The sequence below is a fragment of the Nuphar pumila genome, chromosome 2 (assembly GCF_984573655.1).
Source record: "Nuphar pumila chromosome 2, dmNupPumi1.hap1.1, whole genome shotgun sequence".
Lineage (NCBI taxonomy): Eukaryota > Viridiplantae > Streptophyta > Magnoliopsida > Nymphaeales > Nymphaeaceae > Nuphar > Nuphar pumila.
The window spans coordinates 11733596-11756675 of NC_143250.1; the positions used below are offsets into that span (position 1 = coordinate 11733596).

Sequence of the window (23080 nt, forward strand, 5' to 3'; positions counted from 1 at the left end):
TCATTAATGCAAGGGGTTTGATGCTCATGAGAATGAAACTCTGACCACCGGTTTAGTGGCCAAGTCCCTGTGCAAAACCCCTTGGGGCTTGGAAGGTCTAATTGATTTGGTATATGGAAGGGGGTAAAGGTCTTGGAAATAAGAATATTTTTATGTAAAAAAAAAAACAGAATCCCTCTGCATAAGTAATCCACAGAGGTGGTATCCCATGTGGTAAGCGAGGTCTTGTGTCAAGCTGAAGGCCCATGATCGAATCCCTCTGCCACATGGGGCAGTTGCTTTCTGCTAGGGGTCCACCTAAGCCTAGCTTGCCTTTAAAAAAAAAAGAATATTCTAGTGCAAAAAATGTGAAGCTTGAAAGAGTTTGTATTAGTTAAGCATATCAAATCTAACAACTATATGGCCAAGAGGTTAGGCAAACTGAGTTTGTTGGGTATGGATAGAATATGGAAAGATAAGCCCCCTTCAATTACCCCATACAAATATGCAACATTGATATAGCCAACAGACCACATTCTGCCTTGGTACTAAGGGCAAGGTAAACGAGCCAAACAAAGTGAGTAGAGGGTGTTCAAGCTTGGCTCATTCTTGTAGCGAGCCGAGATGAAGTGAAACTCATAGCGAGCCCAAGCTATAGTGACAAATGTCGTGAGATTTATGAAAATCTCACGTTAATATAGCGAGAAATTACCTGGCAGTTAAAAATGATAATGTCTAGCAATATTTTCAAAATATCATGAATTTTAAGGCAAAACATAAATATCATGATTTAAATGTGATATTTACATTTTAAATGGTTATTTATCATAAAAATAGTGTGGTTTTTATTTTTAAATAATATATATATATTCTTATAAATTTTATTTTTTATATTTTTAATTTATTTTTATTGCCAAGATTTTGCTGAAAAAATGCAAGATTTTCAAAAAAAAAAATCAAACTCTTGCTACTTTTTGACTAAAAAAAAAACACATTTTAAACTTTTGTCACTGTAGCTCAAGCTAAATGAGCGAAGCTTGAGCAGACTCATTTACAAAAAAAAAAGGTAACAAAAAGTAGAATTTGAACTCCAAGACCCTTAAGTCAAGCTCAAACTAGCACATTTACAAAATAAATATCCTGTTTCAAAGTTGTAACTAAAAGAATTTGATAGGTCTGGCAAACAAACCAAGCATCTTGGTTGGGCTAGTAACAAACTCGTTCATGATTGGTTTATATAGTTTGTGAGCTGAACCATGAGCAGCATTTTAGCTTAAACAAGTCGAGACTCAACTCGAGAGAGCTCGTATATATAAAATATATATATATATATATATATATATATATATATATATATATATATATATATCTTTTTATGTATAATATACTTTTTAAGTGTAATGTATAAAAAAAATTGCATAAAATATATAAAAAAAGAGATGGGTGCATGAAAAATACGTACATAAGTGTTATATATATTTCGAACTTAAGATATATATTCTATGTATAAATAACACGAAATGTTTTTACACGAGTCAGCTCGTGTTTAGCTCATCTGATTGAGGGACAAGCCAAGCTCAAACTCGGCTCGGCTAAACACGAATACAAGCCAAGTCAATGAGATCAATCCTATGAACCCAATCCTTTGGTAAACAAGCCGAGGCTGAACATGCCCTATTAGATTGGTTTGGCTCATTTACCAGCCTTAAATTTGAACACTAAAACTTATTGTTTGTAAACCAAACAGTTCAATCATCTATACTTTACGATATAAAATATATTTATTACTAATTAGCGAGCTTGAACGAGATCAATCTTGCGTTGGCTTGCCGAGCTTATTTCACGAGTTTCAAAACTCTATACGAGCCGAACACAAGCCGAGCCAAGAGCGGCTCGTCTCGTTTCCCAGCCCTCGGTAGCATGTTAGAAAAAAGATGAAATTCCCCGCCCCAAGGCAGCCGTCGATTGCCGTTGGACCGATTTTCCTAACCCTGCCCTCGGAAGCAAACGCCTACTCCATCTTCCAATCCCTCTCTCCCTCTCTCTCTCTCATAAGAGCTTGCTCCACATGTTGGTGGTGCCACTTCACAGGCTTTCCGTCTAAACCCAGTAAACAATTCGAGTTTTTTGTTCCCACAGCCTCCAGAAGAGCTTCGTTATGATCAACGCCTTCTCTTTGGGAGCGAACTTCCCCAGAGCGACGACCTTTTCTGCTGTAAGTAGCCGAATCCCTTCCCCCACCAATTCTCCAAATGGTGAAAGAAGAAAAGTAATGAATATGAGAGAGTTTTTTCTCTTCTTGTTCTGTTTTCCTGTATTATAAAAAAAGAAGAATGAGAATTTACTGTTTGCAGAAGCCGGGAGAAGGGGGGAACTTGTTGAAGCCATGGGCCGTCGTTGGTGGTACATTGGTAGGGAGGAGGCAGACTCAGAAGATGAGGTTCTTGGCGAGGGCGGGGCCCAAGAGGATAGCTTTCGACCAGGAGTGCAGGCGAGGGTTGCTGTCTGGTATAGACAAGCTCGCTGATGCCGTTGCTGTCACCTTGGGGCCAAGAGGCAAGCACACATCTCTCTCTCTCATTTCATTTTATTTGCACCTTTCTCATGCCAAATCTTGCTTGAGAAGTGACTTTCTATGCTTGCCTAGTTGCCCGGTACATTTTCTCAAAATTTCGGTCTTTTAGTTCTCTTGTTTCCCACATTTCCTGAAAAAAATGTTGCTTTTGGACAGCACAGGGCGCAATGTCGTCCTGGATGGCACCGAATTACCAAAAGTTGTTAATGATGGTGTGACAATTGCTCGCGCAATTGAGCTTCCTGATGCAGTTGAAAATGCAGGAGTGTTGTTGATTCGAGAAGTAAGTTTTTAGGTGATTTTTCCCTTTACATTGTTCATCTCCTATCGGTGATAAAAATATCTTCTATAACTCAGATGTTTTGTATTGATTTCTGCTGAATTATACTTTTGTAGGTTGCTAGTAAGACCAATGATTCAGCTGGTGATGGGACAACCACTGCCATTATCTTGGCTAGAGAAATAATCAGACTAGGTCTAATGGCTGTCACAAATGGAGCAAATCCAGCTTCTTTGAAGCTGGGGATGGATAAGACTGTATGTGAACTTGTCGAATTCTTAAGGAACAAGTGCAGGCCCGTAAAAGGAAAGGATGATATCAAAGGTAATCTATAGAATTATCAGTTTCTACGTTTTTGGTCTTTAAGAGAAGTAACTCATGTTTCTGAAATTTATAGTTTTTTATTTATTTTCGGCAGCTGTAGCATCAATATCTGCTGGAAATGATGATTTTATTGGGTCCATGATTGCTGATGCTCTAGAAAGAATTGGCTCTGATGGGTTCATCTCAATTGAATCATCATCATCTTTTGAAACAACTATTGAAGTCGAAGAAGGAATGAAGGTCAACTGATGGACACTTGTTATGGAGTTGATGTCCACTATTCATGGAAGTGTTCTTATTTTCAAAATTTTTGTTTGCTACAGATTGACAAGGGCTATTTATCTCACCACTTTGTTACAAATCAGGACACCTCAACAGTTGAATTTCAGAATGCTAAAGTGCTAGTGACTGATCAGAAAATTACCAAAACACAAGATATAATTCCTATGTTGGAAAAGGCAACTCAGTTGGGTGTTCCCCTGTTATTAGTTGCTGAGGACGTCTCCAGTGAAGTGCTCGCTACATTGATCATGAACAAACTGCAGGGGATAGTCAAGGTTGCTGCCATTAAATCACCTGGGTTTGCAGAAGGAAAGAAGGGACTTCTACAGGACATTGCCATCATGACAGGTAAATGTGTTTATATATTGTTATATACTTCGTTGATCACCTGGGAAATAGATTAGGATAGAAATCCATACTTGATATCTAGCTCTGGATGAAGTTTAATAGTTTGTGGCAGTCCATATGCTGCCACCAATTAGAGTTATTGTTGTGATTTTAGTAAAAAGTAATGTCCTATTGTGAGCAGAACTCTAGAAACTAAAGCTATTCATTCCACCATTACTAGGTCAAAGACATAGTTGTACCATACTCCTTGATCAAACCTTGAGTTCTTTCAGCTCGTGTGTGTGTATGTGTATCTTAGCACCCATGGCTTGGTACTTTCAGTTGGAATATGTTTAGTCTGCTGAGAGACCATGTTAGGACTTAATTAAGCTGTTCCTTGCTTTCCAAACCTAGTTTGAGTAATCCTTCCAAGTAAAAGCCTCTGAACTTATGCCTGTCCAGGTAGGTTCTTATTCTAGTCGGACTTTCATGATGCCTGCAATTTGATAATTTAGTAATTTGGCATTTAAATCTCTTAGTATTATTTCTATAGGAAGTGCAATGGATCATGATCATCTGCTTGATTTTTTGTCTTAACTTTGTGAGAGTAATGTGGAGCGGATGTCTCTTCAAAAGTCACCGAGGGTGCACCCTCTAACTTTAAGCACTCAAAGTTATGCTACTGACTTGTGAATGATCATTATTGATATATTGATATCTACTGTTCTGACATCATCATTGGGATCAAACAGGGGCTGATTTTCTTACTGGGGATCTGGGAACGGGCCTTGCTGATGCAACATCAGACCAACTTGGTACCGCACAGAAAGTTACTATAACAAAAAACTCAACAATGATAGTTGCAGATCCAGCCACTAAAGGTGAAATACGAGCAAGAATCCATCAATTAAAGAAAGATATTGCTGAAACAGATAGTGCATACCTGTCTGAGAAGCTCTCGATGAGAATTGCAAAGCTGTCAGGTGGTGTTGCTATAATCAAGGTTGGTACATCCTTTCTGAAATTTTGTCTTTATAAAATGTCATCTAGCTTTTGGTTGTACTTATTCTAAATCGTGGTTTCCAGATTAAAGATGAAAGATGGTGCTGCAAAGGAATATGCTATTAAGAAGTTCTGACTTTTGGTGTCTTCTTATGTTTGCTGCGACCAATTTAAATTACTTGACAAATTATTGACCACAAATTTAGATTTAGTGCACTGCAAAAATGCATGGTTTGCAGTGGGGGAAAGCCAGCATCGGCTGAACATATAAGATGGCAGGATTTAAATAATGTTGGAGTTCAGTTTTGACGTTGAATCTTTTTTTCACCTGTATCATTCCAGTGCAATAAGAGTCAAATTAAATAAATAAAAATGGAGAAAAAAAAAGGTGCCAACTTAGTCTTCCAGAGCTTAGCTTCTTGGCATCCAACATATATCATAGAGAAAGAGAAGGTCAAAAAGCATTTGGAAAGAGCTAACAAACTCTCAAAATGATTACAAGTCACTTCATGATGCTCACACACATACATATGCCACATGTTGCAAACCAATTCTGCTTGCTTGTGAACCCTTGATTTTTTATCTCTGAAAAACGCATCTGATCTGAGTATGAAAATACCTAATCTAATGCATGTTTTCTGCCAAGCAAATATGATAAATACATCTGCAACTATGATGTTTGAAGGGACCTCAGAGAGTATACACATTCGTGTGTGTGTGTGTGTGTGTGTGTGTGCATTAAGAACAAAAGATGCAAAGAAAACCATGCGATTGTTTTTGGATTTTTTTGGAAAAAGAGGATTTTGTTTATTTCCCACCTACTCATGACCCGTTTGGAATTATCCTTCCCTTTTCTTTTTAGCCAGCTAGTCTTTCTGACATTAGATCACTGAGCTAGAGTTCAAATTAAGTCTAGATTTTGATCAGAGAGCAGCCGTGCGTCGTTGTTCCAAAATATAAAACCAAATATCTGCTGTTTTGCTTGTGATTTGCCATTGAACATGCATTTGCAGCCCTATATTATCTTGTACACCTGTAGACCACCTGTGATGAGAAAAAAAATCATCTGGGGTCATTGTTCAATACGTCAAATTGCTCTTTGATATTATATATAGAGTGGATGTCTATCCATGTGTTCTCCATAATATATCAACAATAGCGTTACTGTTTTGCACTAATACCTCATCATGCAACACACATATTAGTTTTGGACATTTAGTGTTTGCATTATTTCTTCCAAAAGAGTAATCTTACATGTTTAGTTTCCGACTTTCCTTCATTGAGTCATAATGTTGGAACATATTTCATGTTAAATTTTTTATCTATTTAGTTTTCCTAGTTTCCTTTGATTGAGTCATAAAATTGCAACTGGTTTCAGATTTAACGTTTGAATTTGTTTGTTCTAGCTTTATGATCTTAACGTAACCTGTCCTGCTGATGGTCTTCCTGTTTCGTTGCTGTGATATTAATTCTGATTTTCCTTTTGAGTTACAATGAAATTTCTCATTGAAATAGGTTGGTGCACCAACTGAGGCTGAACTGGAAGATAGGAAGCTCAGAATTGAGGATGCAAAGAATTCCAGTCTAGCAGCCATGGCAGAAGGTATCGCCCCTGGAGGAGGGGCTGTATATGTCCACTTATCTAGGCAAATTCCTGCCATTAAGAATCTGATGGAGGACCCAGATGAGAAGCTTGGGGCTGACATCATAGGCAAGGTATTGCTTTTCAACCTCTGTGTATGGATCACCCAAATTGTTTGCAACCAAATATTTTTTGTTCAACTCTTGATCATCAAGTTGAATTGCTGATTTTTCAGGCGCTTCTTGTACCAGCCACATTGATTGCTAGTAATGCTGGAGTTGATGGGTCAGTAGTAGTTGAAAATATCCGTGGTTTTGACTGGGAATTCGGTTACAATGCAATGAGTGGAAAGTATGAAAATCTTTTTGATGGTGGTGTAGTAGATCCTTGCAAGGTTTCAAGATCTGTACTTCAGAATGCTGTCTCCATTGCTGGTGTTGTTTTAATGACTCAAGCTGTCTTAGTTGAGAAAATAAGAAAACCAAAACCAGCTGTTCCTTTTGTTCCTGGAATAACTCCATGATGCTTGATCAAAAACCAACGGTGCTGGGGAATGAGATGCCATTCTGACAAGTCTTGACTACCAAAAGTTTTGCTAGTTAGGAGATGCAATTTTGCCAAGCCCTTTTTTTGTTCCTGATTATTTTTTCTTTGTATCTCTACTATTATGACCTCTATAGTGTTTGATATTGTAGTAACATAATCCTTTTATAGTGTACTTATTTGACGATGTAAATCATTTTGATAAAGATAACTGGACATGTTCTTTTGTCTTTAAGTAATTCATGCACTTGATCTATTTCTGGGCCTCTGGCCAAGAGAAGGGATCTTTTTTTTTAAATAAGAGTGATCATTGTGTTTGATCAAGTCTAACAATAAAAGCTCCTCACAAGTAGGGTTAGGGCTGGCAAATGAGCCGAATGAGCTGAGCTTGAAGTGTTCAAGCTTGGCTCATTCTTGTGGCCAGCTGAGTCTAGCCGACTTGTTTATATTAAAAATACATTGTTTCAGAGCTGGGACGAGCCAAGCCAAGAGGAACACCTGTCATTAAAGTTCAGCTTGTTGAGCCTATTTTCCAGGTTCGAATGAGCTCTTTATAAAAGTCGAACCACGAGCAACTTAGCTTATTTCCCATCACCAAGTAGAGCAGCCAATCCAGTTGCATTTTGATCATAACCTCTTTAGTTGCAGATCTGGGGACATCATTTGGACTCGTTTAGCCTGGATTGAGTAGTGTTGAGGCCATCCCAGATCTCAAATAATCAATGACCCAGATCCAGGACTTGAAAATTTATCCATTACATGAGTAATAAATTGTTGGATTTGGTACCATGATAGTTGGGGGGACCTAGAGCCTGACCATGCCACCCTTCCAAATCACCACGATATTGATACTTGAGCATATACTAGATATTTCAGAGATAAAGTCCAACAAGTTTCTCCCAACTCTTGGTGAATCACATCATTGCTTATTCAATTCTCCTTATAACGGTACCAAAACTTCTACCGGCTTCAAGAGCTCTGAAAGCGGCTCTATGAGCAGCTTTATGACTCTTCAGAAGCATGTATGACTGCTGAACTGACCAGCGTGCCTGATTTGACATCTGCAACATGCAATTTATAGACACAGTTTTAAATTGAAAGTTACAATTGATAAGGAGAGAGAGAGAGAGAGAGAGACGAACTATAACCATCAACATTACGATACGAAAACAGGTTCAACCAACATTGAATCTACCGGGTAACCAAACACGGGCCCAAGACATGCCAAGGAGCCCCAAAAAAGGAAAAAGAAAAGTAGAGATGCAAGGAGAAAAGGAAGAAATAAACAAGAAACAAATACAGATAAGCGACAAGCATCACCCTGGATCATGAATGGTCCCTGGAGGCAGATGGTGCTGCAGATCAGGGATGTTGATGCGGAGAATGGCGTATACGTCCGCCAAAATAAGGTTCACCATTTTGTTGAACACTGCCGGAATATGCCGAAAAATAGCGTTGTTGCGAGTCATCCATACGACCCACCATGACAAGAGAAGCCAAGTTCGCCAAATAATACACCATTTGTTGCAATGACGAACTGGTTGAGGACCCCATAACAAATCGTTGGCGAACGATTCCTGGCGCACGCTGACCCCCGACTTATTCCAAGTCACCTTAAAGATGTTTTGAAAAACATAGCACTCCCAAAAAAGGTGAAAGGCAGATTCTTCAGCTGCCTCACACAACACACATTTACTCGGCAGATGAAATCCGATGGATTTGAGGAAGTTGCCAGTCTGCACCCGATCGTGTAAGATTAGCCGAGCCAGGAAACATGATCTCGGAGTTGGACCCTTGCCCCAGATCAGGTTCGTCGGGAACCGGTCCACCTCCGACGAAAGGATAGCGAGGTAGCCTTCTTTTGAGCGGAAATATCCGTTTAGAGCAAGGTTACGACCAAAGAACTGAGACTGCGAGTCAATATTGCCATTATGAGACAGAACTGCAGACTATGCTTGAATCCATGATCGTCGAAGCTTTGACATAGTTCTCTGACGCACGCTTGTGGCCCCCACCAAAGATTCCACTCCACCGTATTTAGCTTGAAGTACGCTTGCACACGGAGACCCAGGTTGGTGTGTAAGCCAGCTCTGCTTCACGACAAGAATCATACTCCTCAGTCGGGGATCCTTGATTCTCAAACCCCACCATTTGGGGGTAGTCGAAGAGTGTCCCACCCTATTAGGTGGCGCTTGTTTTGGGGACCTCGCCCAGACCACAGGAAGTGCGTCACTACCTGAGCTATCTTCTTACTAACCCCCATAGGCATCAGGAACATAGACATAAAAAAATTCTGGCATAGCAGAAAGAACGTGCTTGATAAGAGTTAGTCTACCCGCGATAGAAAGGTAGGACGCTTGCCAGCCCGATATTTTTTTCTGAACCCTTTGGATAGTGGTGCTACAGGCTTACGTTGATACACGACTGATTTGAAGCGGCAGACCCAGATAAGAAAAAGAGTTATCCGAAACCGAGCATCTGCTGGCCCATGTCCAACATTGATGGAGGGGCGTTGACCATGGATAGACAACACTTCTCGTAGTTCAAGGATAGACCTGACATCGATTGGAAAAAAAGAAGGACAAGCTTGAATCTTAACATTTGTTGGATGGAGGCCCTTCCGAAGAAAATTATGTCATCAGCGTAGGTCAGGATCTGACTACGACACTCTTGAATACAGAGAGATTCAATTAGATCACACTCCACTGCCCTCTTAACCAAAACCACCAGGCCTTCAGAGACGACGTTAAAGAGTAACAGAGACAGAGGACATCCTTGTCGAAAACCACGACCAAGTTTGAACTGTTTTTCCTTGACCCCATGATCTGAAACTGTGATTGGGCATTGGTTACCAGCTCATGCACCCAGCTAGAGAAACGCCTACCGAAGCCCAAGTTTGCCAACATGTTGAAGAGGAACGGCCAATGAACCGAGTCGTAGGCTTTATGAAAGTCAAGTTTCAGAGTGAAAAAGGTCCTCCCGCTGATCTTGAGAGAGTGCAACACTTCTGTGGCCAAAATGAAGGAATGTTGAAGTCTTCTGTTAGGAATGAAGGTGAACTAAGCCTCCAAAAAAATCCTAGGAGCAATTGATCCCATCCTGTTAGCTAAGACATTGGCGATAATGCGATATAAACTCCCTAACACTGATATAGGTCTAAACTGCGAGATATCCGATGCAGCTTCCTCCTTAGGAATAAGCGACACAATTGCTAGGTGAGAATGAACCGACAATCGGACATTACGGTGAAACTCAGCGAAGACACTAAGAATGTCACTCTTAATGCATTGCCAGAATATGCGAAAGAAATCCACAAGATACCCATCAAATCCTGGAGCTTTCCACCCAGACGACTCCCGCACCACCGAGACGATTTCTTCTTCGGTGAACAACCCCTGAATCGAGTTGGATAGCGCTTGATCCATGGACAAAAATAAAGTTGAACCCATATTGCCACCTACAGCTTGGTTGCAGGAATACAGGTTAGAAAAATAGTTGGAGACAACATTGATTACCTGATCGCCCGAAAAGGAGACATCATTGATATACAAAGTGTGAATCACACGTCTTCGATGCCTGTGAGACGCTAAAGAATGAAAGAACCTTGTATTCCCGTCACCCGCTTTACGCCAAGTCACCCTTGACCGCTGCTTCCAACGAATCTCATCCTTTAGACGCCACGATTGCACTAGAAGAGTCAGCTCGGCCGATCTAGCATTAAGACTTTCAATATCTGATGCATTCATATAGGACGTATCCAAGAGAGACTGATTGATAGAAGCCAGCTCTCACTCCCAATCCCCAAGATTTTTTAATTTGCTTATTCTATTGGAGATAAGCCAATATTTGATACCGCGGGATAGTCGAAAAAGCTTAACCATGCATCTTGTAGCCGCCCGGACTGCAAAGCAAGGTCTACTCCAAGATTGATGGACTAACGACTCGAAGCCCGCCTCCTTAAGCCACCATTGCTCAAATCTAAATGATCTGTCACCGGAGAAGCCTTGACCCCATCGGATAACAATCTGACTATGGTCTGAGACAGATGGTAGAAGAAGGCAACAAGAGATATCTTTAATAGAACTCAGCAGCTCTGACGAAACGAGCACTTTGTCTAGCAGACGGAAGCACGAAGTAGATCGTCGATTGGACCACGAGAAAGCTTCACCAACATGGGGAACGTGGTACAACCGATTCATCTTCGTCCACCCGTTGTAAGGCTAGAGAATGCTTCCCGAGGATGAGGATGCCTCCCGCATATTGAGTCGCAGGCTTGAAAAAGAAATTTGCACCACACCAGATTTCGGAGACGACGGAGCTCGAGATATCTGCCATCTTCGTCGAGCAGAAAAAGGAGAATAAGTTGAAGGCACCCCAGAGCACGCGACCTGCATCCCCAATCTATGCCGAGGAGAAAAGGACGAATAAATCGCAGGCACCCCAGAGCATGTCGTCTGCACCCCCGAGCATGTTGCAAGCACTCCCTGGCTGCAGAAGTCACCGGAAGCGGAACCCTCAGAGACGGAGGCAGCACAAAAGACAGGCGGGCCCAACACAGCAGAGCAGAAACTTACCCGACCCAAGATGGCAGGCGAGCCACTGGTACGGTCACGACAAAGATGGTTGAGATTGAAATGCTTCCCTGCGAAAGACATCGGTGTAGCCGTTGACAGCCGCAACGACACCCAAACGGAGCCGATCTTGAATCCCCAAAATGACGATGAAGGATCTTCCAAGGTACTGATCTGGACCCAAGGCGTGAACGAAGCTTTGCGAGGGCTGTGCATACCTCGCGAAGAGGCTCGTCCGACGGAGGGAGGAGGGACTACCGCCCATGAGTGCCTGAACACTGGGTGCTACCGAGACCTGAACAACGAGGCGCAATGGAGGCAAGCACAACGCCTGCGGAAGTTGAGCGAAAGGCAAACAGCACACCACCAGTCACCCGGCTTCGCCTGTGAAAGATGAGAACGAGAAAGCTTTTTGGAGAAAGATCGCTGCCAGGTAGCTTTCACCTTCTGCTAGCCCCGACCGTCGATCGACCTGGGCGGCCTGCGAAAGAAAAATGCAGCCCGTAGAGTGGCGCCAACAAAGCATGCCTGAAGAGATTCCACCCTAACAACTCTAAGGAATCGCCCGACATCACGAGCCAGCAGTGATCCGGCGGCGAGACAGGACGCGAAGGCCTCCGATAGAGAGAAGAACACACGAAAAGATAAGCGGAAAGGGAGGGCAACAGAAGTACCTAGGCGACGAAGGGCGAAAGCGAGCCCCCAATCGTTCAAAGCCTCTAGGATATAAAATAGAGCATGTTGGTTGACCTGCAGGGAGTTGGAGGCTCCTAAGCCTCAGAAGAAGAGGGATGAGGGAGGCATGGGTCACACCCAAAAGACAGAGATAGAGGCGGATGGAGATGGCGCTTGAAGCCTGCAGTAGCTAAGTTGGAGAAGGAACAGGGTGGGTGGGGTCACGAGTGGAACCTCACAGAGTGAGGAAGAGGTAGGGTGGGAATCAAGAGAGGAGGCCAAACCAAGAGGTATCCGCCCATCAATGGCAGATCAAAAAGTCAGCAAAATAAGAGTGTTCGTGCTTGGGTGAGTTGGGTCATTGGTGGAGCCTCAAGGATAGAGGAACATGGTGGGTGGGGTACAAAGCAGAGGCAGATGGGATCCTGCGACTCAGGCCGCAAAGGGCAGAAATCAGGCAAGCGGGCATCGGCTGATGCTCGAGCGAGGGAAGGGGGGGGGGGGAAGGGTTGCAGAGAAGGGAAAAGCAATCTGAGGGAGCTTGAACGAGGTGAGCGTGAGGGCGGTGAGGCTATTTGAGGGTACCAGAAGGTTAAGAATGCAGGGGAGGGCAAATGGGTCAACCGAGAGGGAGAACTTACTGGAGTTTGAGGAAGGCGCTGATGGAGGACTCAAACAGGTGTAGCGCAGCTCAGGGGAGAAGAACGGTGAAAGAGCAGTCAATGAGCAGCAGACCAGAGACAGAAGAAGAGGGTTTCAGGGCGTAAAGGAGGAGGGTTTGGGTGGGTTGAGGCTCAGAATGAGAGAAGAGAGAGATAACCTTCCGGCAGGCCACACCCACAGATGATATTCGGTGGAGATCGGCAAAGTCATGAAGGCACCACAAAAGTGGGGGTTAGGGTTTTGGGAGGAACGGTGGAGTAGCCTTCGATGAGCAACAGAGAGGATGCATTGCGACGATAATGAGTAGTGGGGTGGGTGGGGTTCAGAGAGATGCAGTTCTAGGGTGGGTGGGGTTCAGAGTCGAGATTCAAGAGAGAGGTTGGTTCAAAGTCGAGATTCAAGAGAAAGAGAGAGGTTGGTTCAGAGTCAAGAGAAAGAGAGAGGTTGGTTCAGAGTCGAGATTCAAGAGAGGGGTTGAGAGCTGGGACCGACTTGGGTGGGGTATAGAGAGAGAGAGAGAGAGAGGAAAAGAAACTTGTGTAGTATTTAATGGAGGCTGAAGAAGTACGCAGATGCTCCTAAACAGATTCTCATCATTTTCACCACCCTCAGCATCTCCATGTACAAGAGCTTCAGCTGCAATCCCAGCGAAAAGCACCATGAAGTACCTGACCAATCACAAGTCTAGATCAACATGGAGATACAAGTCACACATCATAATGTTGGGACCAAGATTGCAAAGATGGAATCAAATTTAGACGTCAGATAGGGGACTGAACCAACAAGCGAGGGTTTCTGATATATATGAAGCAGAACTGAGGGGAAAAAAGTGTCAACCTATATGATAACCATAATATCCCACAGAGATGTAGTTTTCTTATTAGGATTTTCTTTAGTCCCTTTAACCTTCGATTCTCTATTTCCACAGTGTGTGTGGTTTGGATTTGGATCCTTAAAAATTCAAATCTATTCTAAGACCTTATTTTAGTGTAAAGTGCATCAAGTTGAGATTAGATTGGATCCAATTCCAATTTTAATGCAATAGTGTTGTGTTCTTTGTTGGGTTGGGTCTGAATGGACCCAAACCCTAATTTATTCTATGTGAGACCCAGTTTGGGCCTTGTTTAGATCTCGTATCCAAACAATCCATTCATATTTCTATTTTGATATATATGTGTATATTTATCACATGTATATATGTCTTTATAAGTTTTGAGAACTGGTCAATATCTCTAGATCCAATTCTAGACCCATAGTGTTTATCAATATGGATCTCATTTGGATCCAACTTGTTTTCAGAGTGAATCCTTCTATTGGATACATTTTTATCTTAAAGGTTCTGAGTGATTCAGATCTCTTTCGAGATCCAACTCAAAATTATTCTAAACCTGGACATGGTGCATTGAATGGATCTGAGTCTTTGTTATGATGTTTCACAAATTTGGACCATACACAAGATCCAAACTTGTTTTATTAGGAGATTCAATGGATCCTACGCATGTCAAATTTATGACTTGAACTGGGTTTCATGGGGGTCGATCATCGTGGATCCTCCATCGAGATCGAGATCCAAGGGTATTTAAAAAATTAGTATAAGTTAAATAACTTGATAAACGTCCAAAAGTTTATAGATTATTAACTGTCAATTAATTACTCACAAAAGTACCAAGAGAATCCCTTATTATTTTTGAAAGATCCAGAAAATTCATTTACTTTACAGTCAAAAGGTAGGTCCATGTATTTTGTGATATTCATTGATGACTTTACCAAATATACATGGATATATTTTATGAAAAACAAGAGTGAATTATTTGATATTTAAAATATATATATATATATGTATATTGAGACTCAATTTTAAGCTAAAGTGAATATTCTACACTCAAATTTATAGAGAGAAATAACATACGTGAATTCTTAATAGAAAAATATATGGCGCATCAAAGATCTTGTCCTTACATTCCAGAATAAAATAAAGTAATGGAAAGAAAAAATAGACATATCCTGGATACCACTATAAATTTGTTGTTTAACAGTAGGATGCTCAAGGAGTTTTGGGCAATGACCATGGGAGCTGCACTCAATTTGATAAATTGGATGTCATCAACTTGATTATGACATGTTGAAAGTGTTTGATAGTGCTTGTTTTATATATGTTCCTTTACAACAAAGATATAAGTTATCTCCTAAGAAAGTTAAATGTTGTTTTATTGAATATCCTGAAAGAAAAAAGGCCATAAATGTTTTTATGTGAGCAAGAAGGTTTGGACTTTTAGACATGTAGAATTCTTGAAACACCCCTAATAATTATCAAGTAGAAAGTTTTGATTCCACATTTTCCTTTTTGATACCCTTCTCAGAGGATGCATAGAAAGATAAGGATAAAGAATGTGTTACTTATGGTAGAAGGTCATTATGTGTCCCCTCTCAGTCCTTTCTTGAGCAGCATGATAAAAAATATGAATCTTTGCAAGCGCCAAGTCTTAATGCTTCCTAGGCCGATCCTAGTGAGCAAGCACATGTACCTTCTTCCATTTCATAGGTGAGTGTGTAGATGCTCTAGACCTTCCATTCGTTCTTCTCATTTTGTTTCTTATTAATTTGTTTTTGCTACTCATCCATCTTTCTTAACCATCGTTTAGTCCTATAATGAACCAAAATCTTATGTTGAACCAAAATCTTATGTTGAAGCTATGTTAGAGTTTGAGTTGCAAAAAATCATGTCTAAAAAGTTGGAGGCACGGGAGAAAATGAAATCTTGGGAATTAGTCAAATTGCCATAAGAAAAAATATGATTGGGTATAAATGGGCATATAAGATCAAGATCAAAGTTGGTGGTTCAATAAAATATAGTCAATAGTATGAGATATATTTTGTTGAAACTTTTGCTCTTGTTGCTAATATGACAACCATCACGACCTTGTTAGACCTTGTTAGCAGTTAAAGTTGTGAGAATATAGGACATGTGACAGCTAGATGTCAAAAATAATTTTTTTGAATGATGATTTGAAAGAGGAAGTATACATAGAGTTGCATCGCAATGGTGGTCGACAGAGAGGATTGAGCGTGCAAGTTAAAATGAGCCATGTATAGGTTAAAGCAAGCTCCAAAAACTTGGTTTGATAAGATCAGCATTGTAGTTATAAGATTCGGCTTTAAAAGGAGTTTTCATGATTCAACATTATTGGTAACATACTCTACTCAGGGGCGGTATATACTTTTACTATATGATGATGATTTGATAATTGTGGGAGATGACAAAGTCATGATTGATAATGTAAAATCTTACTTGGCAGAAAACTTTAAAATGAAATACTTGAGAAAGTTGAAATACTTCGTGGGGTTAGAAGTTGTATACTCTCAAAGAGGGTATTTGTCAGCATAGCATAAGTATGTACTTGAGTTGATAGGTAAAACAAGGTTGGTAGAAGATAAAAAGCACATAGACACCTCTATGAAAGCTAAATGCAAGTTAAAACATTCAAATGGTGAACTTCTCTATGATCATGTAGTATACAAGAAATTAGCACAGAGTTGGATTTACTTAACCATCTCAAGGGCAGATATTACCTTTGTTGTGCATGTACAGTTTATTAGTGCACCTAGGTCAAATCATTTGACAGTTGTGCTGAGAATTATTATATACATTAAGAACACTATTTTGTTTCGCTTAATTTGCATTAGAGTTGAAAGCATATTATGATGTAGACTTTGGGGAGTATCCCATGATCGCCACCCTACTACTGGATTTTGTATGTTCTTGGAAGACTCATTGATATCTTGAAAGAGTAAAAAGGAGCATAGAGTTGCTTTATCTATAGTATATGTCGTGTCACGGGCATAGAATTTTTTGCAAACCCACAACGCACCAGACTGCACAGTCTGAACAACCCAATGGCCAAAGGTCACGCCACAACACTTTTCTATGTGATGAATCATTGTCATTGGCCCTGCGCACCACCTAGTGCGCAGCTGCCTAACGGAAGCTGATCAAGTGCATCTTCAAGTGCGCATTCCATGTAGTCCATGCCACATAGTGCATAGTCGTCCCATACCAGCTATCACTTTTGAAAGAGGCACAAACTTTACCTTAGCCTTGCGTGCCATGAAGTGTCTTGCGGCCCCATGCACACGACATAGCAAAACCCCGCCACTGAAGGGACAAGACCTTGCGGCCCCCAGTTCGAAGACCAGTTGATGATTGAACACCATAGCAAATAGCACCACCCAGACTCATTTATCGGTGCCTAGGTATTCTCTCACCTAGCTCTGAGTCACCATACTCGGTTGGAATCACCTTAGGTGATTCCTGGAGGAATTAGCCCTAACCCACATGCACCCCCGTGCATCCAACCGCTACGCGTGGGAAACTCCAAGTCGAGAGGTCCATAACAAAATCTCCAAAGGCAACATCCTCTGATCCGCTGGCATTGCATATCCAACCAATGCTCTACATTTGAGCCACCACCCAAAGGTGCACTAATGCCAATATCGTTGCTTATCGCGTGTGGTGCTATCACCGTGCGTCACCGATCAAGCCAACACATACTACGTGCTGCTACACTCAATGCGTTTACCACTCAGCAGAGCTCCGCATTGCACATGCCTCATTCCAAAGGCTCAGTTCGGGACATTCTCCCCCACCCAAACCATTGTCGTCCTCGACAATGTCGATGCAAGTAAGAACACAGTCTTAACTAATATGCCAATTTCTCTTTAGATTCATCTTTGGTTTACTCTTTTCTTTCCCCTACTCAGCTTGTTCTGGTTTTCGTCTACCATCGTCGTAACCTTTAATATGCTAAGTCGCATTCCTTAACGCGCCTCTAATTACTTAGACAGTGGTCTTTTGTTGCATCAACATCGAGCATCATTTGCTCGTGGAACCCCAGTAAAGTCTCAAACTTCAAGCAGGTCATTCTCGCTTGCATGACAAACTTGTCATCTTTATGCTCATGGCTGGGGTGCCTTCCAACCCCAGTAAGGGTAATTCTAAACCTTTCGTGATGCACGCAGATAAGTATGACCACCAACACGTGCTATAAGATATCAACTCTTAGGCACAACCTTGCGGTTTTTCAATGGTCCAAACTACTCCTCACGTAGGGGACGTTTACTTGCATAATACCCCAAAGTGGTCTATCAAAGCATCTTCCTGGGCACTCATCCACACAAGGGGCAACACCGCCCAACACTGTAACTCTCTTCTAGAGCCAGCAAACGTTCCTACAGGAACCAAACCGGCGAGCTACAAACCACAACTTTTCAGCACACACAATCCATAGAGGAACTCTTAACTCAAGGGACCAAAGCAATGAGCATCTTTGCTCATCATGGGCACTCTGCTAACCCACAATCTTGGGAGAGAATCTAAAAGTTTTAATTGAGTCTCCCATGCCCAAAGGTGCAAATCCATCCAGCCGAATCTGACGTGCATTCTCTGCATGCACAAGGCAAACGCCATGCTCCACCTGTGAGCCTAACACACAACTGGTAGGAATCTTTGGCTCATCTACGTTCCCTTAAACAACTGAACAACAACCTTACACTTTTGCTTATCATCGACAAGATGTCCCATAACATCCTGCCAACATCCTGCTTCTGTGCTCGGTCAATTACACTCCAGCTGTGCAAAATTATGTAACTAAGATAAACCATCGTTGTTCTCTTTAGTGTCACATAATGAAAAACAAGGTCTCCGTGAATCTTTCTGCTATGATACCAATTTGTCACGGGCATAGAATTTTTTGCAAACCCGCAATGCGCCAGACTGCACAGTCTAAACAACCCAACGGCCAAAGGTCACGCCACAACAATTTTCTATGTGCCAATCATTTTCATAGGCCTTGCACACCACCTCATGTGCAGCTGCCTAGAGAAAGCTGATCAAGCACATCTTCAAGTGCGCATTCCATGTAGTCCATGTCGCTTAGTGCATAGCCATCCCATACCAGCTATCACTTTCAAAAGAGGCACAAACTTTGCCTTAGCCTTGCATGCCATGAAGTGTCTTGCGGCCCCATGCGCACGACATAGCAAAACCCCGCCATTGAAGGGACAAGGCCTTGTGGCCCCCAGTCCAAAGACCAGTTGATGATTCAACACTATAGTAAAGAGCACCACCCAAACTCATTCGACGGTGCCTAGGCATTCACTCGCCTAGCCCCGAGTCACCATACTCGGTTGGAATCACCTAAGGTGATTCCAACGGGGAATTAGCCCTAACCCACACGCACCCCCGTGCGTCCAACCGCTACGCGTGGAAAACTCCAAGTCAAAAGGTCCATAACAAAATCTTCAAAGGCAACATCCTCTGATCCGTTGGCACTGCATATTCAACCAACGCTCTACGTTGAGCCACCACCCAAAGGTGTACTAACGCCAATATTGTTGCTTATCACATGTGGCGTTATCGACGTGCGTCACGGATAGAGCCAACGCATACTGCGCGTTGCTACACTAGATGTGTTTACCACTCAACAAAGCTTCGCACTGCACATGCCTCATTTTGAAGGCTCAGTCCGGGACATGCCGAGTATCATGCTATGGCCTATGTCATAACAGAAAAAAATCATTTGAAATGCAAACTCAAACTCAAATTCATACTGAAATTAATCAATGAATTACAATATTTAAACTAGTTATCTTATAAACATATTTCGTACACACATATAACTTTTTAAAAATTGAATTGCAAGAATCAAACTAGTTATTTTATAAATATACTTTACACACACTCACATATATGATAATTTAATGAACGTATGTCTATACTCAAACTAGTTATTATAAAAATATGTTTTACACATATATGACAAATTAATCAACGAATAACAATATTTAAAATAGTGATCTTACATACATACTTTATATACACATACATATAACATTTTAAAGATTCAATTACAAGACTCAACACAAATACATATATATGACAATTTAATTAATGATTGAATGTAACATTGAAATTGATTAAAAACATATCACATATAATAACAAATAAAGAAAGTATATGTCCACAAGCACTAAAGCTTATTTGTCACTACGACCTCTTCCTCAGAATATGCACTTGCTTCTTCAAGGGTTGAACTTCTACCTCCTCATACTCTTGAGGATCCTTCTCTGATTTCTCCACATCAATCTCCTGAGAATCCTTATATGAAAGAGAGCCCTCACTCTCTTTTTTCTTCAGTTGAGGACCCCCACTCTCTCTTGCCTCTGCCCTTTTCCCTAGGGGTGTCAACGAGTCAGTTTGGTTCGTACCCAGGTGGAACCAGACCCAAACCTGGTTTGAGATACTAGTATCAGGTCTCGATCCGAGTCTAATCAGACTCACCATAAGAGAAACGATACCCAAATCCTATAAAGGTTGCATGAATCATGCCCAGACCATACCTAGTAAAATAATAATTTTATCCTTTTTTATATTAAAAAAATATAAATTTTAGTTAGAACTTGGGTCAAGCCAAGTCAGGTATGAAATTTCACAAACCATAACTGCTTCCATATATTAACCAGGCCCTTTGGGTCTGGCCTGGATTGTAATCGAACCTTCTTATTTATCACCAAACCTTAACCCTGTAAGGTTTAGTACAGGTTGCGTCTGGGTCAAAACTAACCCATTGATACCCCTACTTCCCACGTCATGGTGTCCACACTTTTGATCTCCATCTCACCATTGTCACTGCAGGTGGCCACGTCTCTTGCTTTCTCTAGTCAGGCATTAAGATTAGCAACAACCTCAGACTAAGTTAATGGATCCTTCAACTTCTTCACCATTGACTATACAGATGAATCCCCTTCCTTAGATGCTTTCAGGATGAGAGACATGATTTTGGCCACAAACTGGTCAATATTTTCTTTTGCTTTTGCTTCAGCAACTTCAACAGTCGTTCTTGTTGTCATTGGAGGTGTTAGTTGCTTCTTATTTCAGTATAGATTTGTGGGCTTTTGCTTATTGATGTCACATTTAATGTGGAATATGTCAAATACCCATACTTTTAGCCATGGAGCAGGTTCCCTCTTTATCCACATCAAGCTTCATCCATACTTTATAGTATGAAATATCAACCAATGGGTAATTTTTTTGTTCTTCTATTTGTTTTGTTCATCAGTAGGTGTTGTTGCCTCTATGGCAAACTCTTTAATCATTATTTTATAATAAATAAATAAAGTTTTTTCTACAAAAATAAAATAGAGAAACTGGTTATTGAAAAATTATTTTCATAGCAACTAATAAAAGTAGACATCAACTATTTACATTAAAATATTGAAAGCATGCAAAATGAACATACAAGAACCATTCACAAAGAAATAAGAATAGTTATTCAAGTTTCACGAAATAATAGTTTGTAACATAATATATGGCCATAGTGATAAAATTGGAAGCACAAAAAAGGTCACGAGTAGCATCTCGTCTAAATTTTTCCATAAGAGGTTCTATGAAAAAGTATTAACAATCCATTAGCACTTCTCCTAAAGAACTATATTCAATAAATTTAATGATCAAGGCAAACAATGCGCTAAATACATATTTTTTGTAGTATTTTCATGACCAAATCAGATAAACAACCACACGAAAATGAAGGCATGACAAATTAAGGAAACAAAGCAAGAAACAGAAACTCACATGAAAATAAAATTAAACAAACAAAAAATAGGATGGGCTATTGAACATGCAAAGATAACTTGAGAACCATGCAATTCTTTCATGTCAAAATTTTTAAAAAATAACTTATTTAGCCATGAAAAATGTACTTATCATAATATCTTGTTGTTGTTGATGTCCTGAATGCTCAAAAGTCGTTGATGAAATGTTTCGACAAAGAGCAAGCAATAGCGTCAGAGAATTCTGCCAAAAAATAGTTATCAAAACATTTTGCCGAGGGAAACATTGGGGACAACAAAATCTTACTTTATGCAAAAATAACCCTAAAATAAGAACCATGCATTTTGAAGAACTGAAGTGTCGCATTTAATGCTCGTATAGAGATTCACAAAAGGAAGAGGACATTTGTAGCAAAGTCATGAGAAAATTTATGAATCTCATGTTGAATGTGTGAATGTTCAGCATGTTCGCAAATGAGGCAAAAAGTTTTGCATATATAAAAGATGTTTGTGAATCGTCATGCGAATATCCACAAATATGTGACGACATCTACATGCGAAGGTCAGGACATTTGCATTTCAGTAATATTTAGTTACATGAGGTTGGAACATTTTGAGGACATTCATACAAATTATTTGCATAGGTTGTATTGTATTTGCGAACGTATATATGAAATAGTTAAATTAGGTTCGCACATTTTGGGGACATCCAAACATTATTTGTGGATGTCACGTTGTATTCAGGGACGTACTACTTAAAGAACGTTTGCACATTTTGGGTGATTCTCAAATATTATTTGTGAAGGTTGTACCGTATTTATAGACATACATTGGGAGTGTTTAGTTAAAGGACGTTCTCATATTTTGAGGGGCATTTACAAAAATTATTTGCAAAGGTCATACTATATTTGAGAATATTCGCATAATCACTTTTTTATTTTGAGGGGCATTCAATTTAGTAGGCGAAGGTCGTACTAAGTTGGCGATTTTGGATATGAGGGGGGAGGGGTTTGTCAAATTGGTAGGCATTTTGAGAAGCTTGTAAGGACAGTACGATCATTTTCTATATATTTTATACATATATACATATTATATATGTTTTATACATATATTTTTTATATTATCAAGCTTTAAAAACACTTGAAAATGTTTTTTTTTTAGAAAATGAGTCAGTTCTTGACCGGCTTGTAAAGCTAGGCTCGTAACTCGGCTTGTGAGTTCGTCTGAGCCGGGGTATACCCTATACTTCTCTAGGTTATTGAGGTTGTATTGTCAAATGGTAACGATACGAGGGGCAGAAGCGATAAGAAAGAATGGGCTGCCATGATTGAGATTCCCTTGCATGATGCACCAAATTTATTGGCTGCAAATAGAGAAAATTAAGGGGAAATGCTAGTACCCAAGCTGCCCAACTAACGCGGCTCAGATGAGGTGTAACAGCATAGTGACAAACGTTTAAAACTGCAAGATACGGGCAGCCAAAAAGAGAAAAATATAAACTTTTTGAAAAAGCTCGTGTTTTTTGGGTAAAATATCGGCAATAATAAACAAATTTAAAATATAAAAATAAGTTTCCATAGAAAAAACAAATAAATTTATTTATAAAATAAAAACTCTTTTTCACAATAAATAACCATTAAAAAAGTAACACGATATTTATGTTGAAAAAC

General features: G+C 40.4%; 1 protein-coding gene across 1 annotated transcript; it reads left to right on the plus strand.

The window, feature by feature from the left end:
- Positions 1-2177: 2177 nt before the first annotated feature.
- Positions 2178-7081, plus strand: LOC149844765 (ruBisCO large subunit-binding protein subunit alpha-like). Its single transcript, XM_089995262.1, has 9 exons — positions 2178-2194; positions 2334-2535; positions 2716-2837; positions 2951-3158; positions 3253-3398; positions 3482-3788; positions 4520-4770; positions 6285-6485; positions 6587-7081. The coding sequence occupies exons 2-9, from the start codon at positions 2415-2417 to the stop codon at positions 6872-6874; spliced, it is 1644 nt and encodes a 547-aa protein (XP_089851388.1). The 5' UTR covers positions 2178-2194; positions 2334-2414; the 3' UTR covers positions 6875-7081.
- The last annotated feature ends 15999 nt before the right edge of the window (positions 7082-23080 follow it).